This window comes from Pezoporus flaviventris, unplaced genomic scaffold, assembly GCF_033815535.1.
Source record: "Pezoporus flaviventris isolate CSIRO_AGI_PZ_B2104156 unplaced genomic scaffold, CSIRO_AGI_Pfla_v1 ptg000019l, whole genome shotgun sequence".
Classification (NCBI taxonomy): domain Eukaryota; kingdom Metazoa; phylum Chordata; class Aves; order Psittaciformes; family Psittacidae; genus Pezoporus; species Pezoporus flaviventris.
In genome coordinates this window covers 628,906-635,405 of record NW_026892567.1, presented here as the reverse complement: position 1 = coordinate 635,405, position 6,500 = coordinate 628,906, and the positions used below count along the sequence as shown (strand labels likewise).

Genomic DNA, 6,500 nt, shown 5'->3' with positions numbered 1-6,500 from the left:
GGGAAACACTTGGGGAGCACATGGGGCAGTTGTGGGTCTGGGGCAGACTGGGGTGTCAGCTGGGAAACAGTTGTAGGTCAGGGAGATCTCTTGTGGGGACGTTGTGGGTCTGGGGAGTCATTTGGGGGTCACTTGGGAGGCAGGTGTGGGTCTGGGGAGTCACTTGGGGGTCACTTGGGAGGCACGTTTGGGTCTGGGGAATCACTGGGGGTCAGTTGGGAGGCAGTTGTGGGTCCGGGAGGCCACTAGGGGGGCAATTTTAGGGCTGAGGGGATCATTTGGGGGCAGTTATGGCTCTGGGGGTCACTGGGTAAACACTTGGGGGGCAGAGGTAGGTCTGCGAGCTCTCTTGGCGGGCAGGTGTGTGTCTGGGGGGTCACTTGGGGGCAGTTGTGTGTCTGGGCGGTCACTTGGGGGCAGTTGTGGGTCTGGGGGGTCACTTGGGGGCAGTTGTGGGTCTGGGGGGTCACTTGGGGGCAGTTGTGGGTCTGAGTGGTCACTCGGGGGGCAGTTGTGGGACTGTTGTAGGTCTGGGAGATGACTGGAGGGCAGCTCTGGGTCTTTGGGGTCACTTGGAGGGCACTTGTGGGTCTGGGATTTCATTTGGGGGACACTTGGGGAACTGGTTTTGGTCTGGGGGTCACTAGGGGGTCACTTGGGAGCAGTTTTGGGTGTAGGAGGTTACTTGAGGGTCACCTGGGGGGCAGTTGTGGGTATGGGGAGTACCCACAGAGCATGAGGCTTGGTTTAGAGAAGCCTCACTGCTCATCAATGAGGTTGCAGTAGCAGCAGTGTCTGTCTCAGGCATTGGAGTAGCCCTGTTGCTGTGGCTGGCACTGCAGCAGCTGCTGGGCTTGTTGCAGTGGCTGGAATAGCTGCAGTGTTTATGCCTGTTGTTGCCATGTAGTAGCCACAGTCCCAGTCGCAGGGATTGCAGTAGATGCAGGGCTTGTGGCTGGCAATGAGAAGACGCAGGTCTTGTGCCTGGCAGTGAGAAGCCACAGTGCTTGTGGCTCGCACTGGAGAAGCCTCACTGCTTGTTGATGTGGTTGGAATACCTGCAGTGCCCATCACTGGAGTTGTAGCAGCCACAGCACCTGTCCTTGGCATTGGAGTAACCCATGTGCCTGCTGCCATGGTTGCAGTAGGCACAGTTCTTAGGGCTTGGGTTGGAGAAGCCTCACTGCTTGTCGATGGCGTTGGAGGAGCAGCAGTGTTTGTCAGTGGCGTTGGAGAAGGCACAGTGCTTCTGGGTAGGGTTGATCTAGGCACTGCCTATGTTGCAGGCCTTAGAGTAGCCCCATTGCTCCTTCCTAGAGTTGGAATAGCTGCAGAGCTTAAAACTGGTGGTGGAGCAACTGCAGTGCTTGTGCCTGGGGTTGGATTAGTCACAGTGCTTGTTGATGTGGCTGGAGTAGCCACAGTGCCTGTCCTTTGCATTCGAGTGGCTGATGTGTCTGTCACAGTACTTTGAGTACCCGCAGAGCATGAGGCTTGGTTTGGAGAATCCTCACTGCTCATCAATGAGGTTGCAGTAGCGGCAGTGTCTGTCTCAGGCACTGGAGTAGCCCCATTGTTCTGGCTGGCACTGCAGTAGCTGCTGTGCTTGTTGCAGTGGCTGGAATAGCTGCAGTGTTTATGCCTATCGTTGCCATGTAGTAGCCGCTGTCCCAGTCACTGGGGTTGCAGTAGCCGCAGGGCTTGTGGATGGCAGTGAGAAGCCGCAGTGCTTGTGGCTCGCACTGGAGAAGCCTCACTGCTTGTTGATGGGGCTCCAGGAGCAGCAGTGTGTGTCACTGGCGTTGGAGAGGCTGCAGTGGTTGTGGCTTGCACTGGAGTAGCTGCAGTGTTTGTGGCTGGGGTTGTCGTAGCCACTGTATACATAGCAGGCCTTACAGTAGCGCCATTGCTCCTTCCCAGAGATAGAGTAGCTGCAGAGCTTAAAACTGGTGGTGGAGTAACTGCAGTCCTTGTGCCTGGGGCTGGATTAACTGCAGGGCATGGTGAATTGGGTTGCACCAGCCACAGTGCCTGTCCTCGGCGTTTGAGTGCCTGATGTGTCTCTCGCTGTAGTTGTAGTACCTGCAGTGCTTGTGGCTTGGGATTGAGAAGCCTCACTGCTTGTTGATGGGTCACAGGTGTTGGAGAGGCTGCAGTGGTTGTGGCTGGCACTGGAGTAGCTGTAGTGCTTCTGGTAGGATTTGCAGTAGCCACAGTGTTTGTGCCTGGGGTTGATCTAGCCACTGCAAACATTGCAGGCCTTAAGAGTAGCGACAGTGCTCCCTCCTAGAGTTGGAATAGCTGCATAGCTGGAAACTGGTGGTGGAGCAACTGCAGTGCTTGTGCCTGGGGTTGGATTGTCCAAAGTGCTTCTTGATGGGGCTGGAGTAGCCACAGTGCTTGTCCTTTGCATTCGAGTGGCTGATGTGTCTGTTACGGTACTTTGAGTACCCGCAGTGCATGTGGCTTGGTTTGGAGAATCCTCACTGCTCGTCAATGAGGTTGCAGTAGCGGCAGTGTCTGTCTCAGGCATTGGAGTAGCCCCGTTGCTGTGGCTGGCACTGCAGCAGCTGCTGTTCTTGTTGCAGTGGCTGGAATAGCTGCAGTGTTTATGTCTATGGTTGCCATGTAGTAGCCACTGTCCCACTCACTGGGGTTGCAGCAGCCGCAGGGCTTCTGGCTGGCAATGAGAAGCTGCAGTGCTTGTGCTTGCACTGAAGAAGCCTCACTGCTTGTCGATGGCATTGGAGGAGCAGCAGTGTTTGTCAGTGGCGCTGGAGAAGCCACAGTGTTTGTGCCTGGGGTTGATCTAGCCACTGCAAACGTTGCAGGCCTTAAGAGTAGCGGCAGTGCTCCCTCCTAGAGTTGGAATAGCTGCATAGCTGGAAACTGGTGGTGGAGCAGCTGCAGTGCTTGTGCCTGGGGTTGGGTTGTCCAAAGTGCTTCTTGACAAGGCTGGAGTAGCCACAGGTCCTGTACTTTGCATTCGAGTGGCTGATGTGTCTGTCACGGTACTTTGAGTACCCGCAGTGCATGGTTTGGAGAAGCCTCACTGCTCGTCAATGAGGTTGCAGTAGCGGAAGTGTCTGTGTCAGGCATTAGAGTAGCCCCATTGCTGTGGCTGGCACTGCAGCAGCTGCTGTGCTTGTTGCAGTGGCTGGAATAGCTGCAGTGTTTATGCCTATTGTTGCCATGTAGTAGCCACTGTCCCAGTCACTGGGGTTGCAGTAGCCGCAGGGCTTGTGGATGGCAGTGAGAAGCCGCAGTGCTTGTGGCTCACACTGGAGAAGCCTCACTGCTTGTTGATGTGGTTGGAATACCTGCAGTGCCCATCACTGGAGCTGTAGCAGCCACAGCATCTGTCTATGGCATTGGAGTAGCCCACGGGCCTGCTGCCATGGTTGCAGTAGGCACAGTTCTTAGGGCTTGGGCTGGAGAAGCCTCACTGCTTGTTGATGGGGCTGCAGGAGCAGCAGTGTGTGTCACTGGTGTTGGAGAGGCTGCAGTGGTTGTGGCTTGCACTGGAGTAGCTGCAGTGTTTGTGGCTGGGGTTGTCGTAGCCACTGTATACATAGCAGGCCTTACAGTAGCGCCATTGCTCCTTCCCAGAGATAGAGTAGCTGCAGAGCTTAAAACTGGTGGTGGAGTAACTGCAGTCCTTGTGCCTGGGGCTGGATTAACTGCAGGGCATGTTGAATTGGGTCCCACCTGCCACAGTGCCTGTCCTCGGCGTTTGAGTGGCTGATGTGTCTGTCGCTGTATTTGTAGCACCTGCAGTGCTTGTGGCTTGGGTTTGAGAAGCCTCACTGCTTGTCACTGAGTCTGGAGTAGCCACACTGCTTTTTTTGCCCTGGTTGGAATAGCAGCAGTGCATGTTGCTGGAGTTGTAGCTGTAGTGACAGTCCTTGCCATTGGAGTAACCACAGTGCCTGTTGCCATTGTTGGTGTCACCGTAGTGGTTGTGGCTGGTGCTGGAGTAGCTGCAGTGCTCGAGGCGGGTGTTGGAGTAGCCGCTTTGTCTGTTGCTTTGCTGTCAGATCTTGTCTCTCCTCACTGCAGAGCATGAGAGACTGAATCAGCCTTGCTCGGGGTAAGTGCTAATCAGAAACCACTATACAATCGGTGTGTTACCAGCGTTATCCTCAGACTAAAGCCCAACCTCACCACTGCCCCAGCTACAAGGAGGAGAATTAACTCTTATGAGGTGTCCCTCTGACACCTATTGCTCTCCAAAGAACCCAGAAACCAATCCCCACAAGCCCCCCAATAACTGCAAAAGTCCCCCCAAAACACCCAACCTCACCAAACTCCCAAATCCCCCAAACCCCAAAAAAACCACCTGCTCTCCGCAAAACCCAACCTGCCAAAACCCCCAAACCCCACACTCCCCCCAAGAGGCACCCCCAGCTTACTTGCCCAGCTGCTGGCTCAGGCTGTGAGGGTGGAGGGCGGCTGTCTCCTGGGGCAGTGGATGTTTGCAGCCAAGGGTGGTTGAACACATCGTCCAGGGATGGCCTGTCGCGAGCTCTCATGGACAAGCACCACCTGATGAGGTGCTGGCATTCTGGGGAGAATCCAGAATCCAACTGCTCAGTTGCAGGAGGCTCCTGCCTACCTTGTGCCACCGTCCGCAGCGCCCAGGCCTGGGTGCGCTCAGAGCTGCACCCAGACCTCCTGCTCCATGACTCGGTTTGGAGGAGAGCAGGATGGCAGGACATGGGCCACCTCCTCCAGCTGACCAAGGGAGATCAGCTGCCACCCCCTAAACCCCGACCTTCCCCTGCTGCTGCGAAGCCAGGTACCTACCGACAGAGATCCGGCGCTGGAAGAAGAACTGCCCGCTGACGATGTCCTCGCAGCACCGGAAGGGGAGGACCCCGCACACCATCTCATACAGCAGCACGCCCAGGGACCAGATCGCCGCCGGACGGCCGTGGTAGCAGCGCCAGCGGAACCACTCCGGCGGGTAGTACAAAGGTGTTCCTACAACAGGATACGGGCGCACCTCATTAGGCAGATGCCGCCTGCTCCTGGATTCTCGCCCGCGGATCCCCAGGGATGCAGGGGCTGCACCGGTGGCGCCACGGACGTGGGGACGCACACTCGGTGTGACCCGCCACCTCGTCATCAGCACGTGACTCTTGTTCACAAACTGCTCGGTACGGGAAGCACCCTGGGCTGTGGGCTCACCGCTAAATTTGGTGTAGACCGTGTCCCTGAGGAGGGTGCTGCAACCAAAGTCAATAAGCTTGACCTCTCTGGTGGCCAAGTTGATGATGATGTTCTTGGGCTTGATATCCCTGTGCAGGACACCGCGGCTGTGGCAGTGCCGCACAGCCACCAGCACCTGGAGGAAAATGCCCCGCGCCAGATTCTCGGGCAGGAACCTCCATTTTTTGATGAAGTCGGAGAGGTCCTGCGATGGCTCCGGACGCTCCAGAACCAGCACAAAGGAGTGGGGCAGCTCAAACCAATGGAGGAGCTGGATGATGGCACTGCAGCCGGAGCGCACCTTCCTCAACATGGCTATCTCCAAGGGAATGCGAGTGCCGCTGGGCTGCAGGGGGACCACGGCACTGTCAGCAGGGCCGATGCTGGCCCGGGGCTCCTGTGCCTCCCTGCCTGGGATGCTCTGATGCCCTCCTGCAGGTGCCCCCCGCAATCCCCAGGGATGCTCTGGTGCACCCCTACCCGGCCCGTGTCCCCTGGTGATTCCACACCCACTCCCCTCTCCCTGTCCCACTTTCCCCCCCGCCGGCCCCACCGGCTCACCCCCACCCGCTCTGCCCCGCACTGTCCCGGTGGCCCCGCGCACTCACCCGCTCCCCCCACGAGGAGATGCGCTCCCGAGCCACTTGTTTGATCGCCACCTGCGAGCCAAGGGCAGCGCTGGGCTGAGCTGAGCTGAGCTGAGCCCCGCCGCCTCCCCGGCCCGCCGCCGGGCCCGCCCTTACCGGGCTGTTGTCACACAGGCGGAGCCCCGAGTACACGGACGCGAAGCCGCCTCTCCCCAGCAGCGGTCCCACGCGGTAAAGCCGCTCGAAGCTCTCCTTGTCGTGCCCCGTGCGACAGACGCGGCCGCTGTCGCTGCGCGCGGGGTCCCCGCCGGCCCCCACCGGGCGCTCCGGGCCGAGCGGAGCCGCATCATTCCCGGCCTTTCCCGGCCGAGGCTCCGCGGCGCGCCGCTCCCCGCCGGTCCCGGAGCGCAGATAGGCCGACGGGTCAATGCGGGTCAGGAGGAGCACGGGCACCTTGCCCGACCGCGCTGCCGGTGACGGCACCCCCGCAGCAGCACCGCGCTCCGGGGTCTCGGGGGTCGCGGCTGCCGGGAGGCTGCGGGGCGGGGAGGGAGCGGGCGCTCCGCCGCCGGTCCGCGCTCCGCCGCCGGTCCGCGCTCCGCCGCCGGTCCGCGCTCCGCCGCCGGTCCGCGCTCCGCCGCCGGTCCGCGCTCCGCCGCCGGTCCGCGCTCCGCCGCCGGTCCGCGCTCCGCCGCCGGTCCG

At 59.6% G+C, this 6,500-nt stretch overlaps 1 protein-coding gene across 1 annotated transcript; it reads right to left on the bottom strand.

The window, feature by feature from the left end:
- Positions 1 to 201: 201 nt before the first annotated feature.
- On the bottom strand, positions 202 to 5,555 carry LOC133270189 (serine/threonine-protein kinase pim-1-like). Its single transcript, XM_061455183.1, has 2 exons — positions 5,074 to 5,555; positions 202 to 245 (listed from the first exon to the last, which is right to left on the bottom strand). Exons 1-2 carry the CDS (start codon positions 5,522 to 5,524, stop codon positions 202 to 204), a joined length of 495 nt encoding a protein of 164 aa, XP_061311167.1. The 5' UTR covers positions 5,525 to 5,555.
- Positions 5,556 to 6,500: the final 945 nt, after the last annotated feature.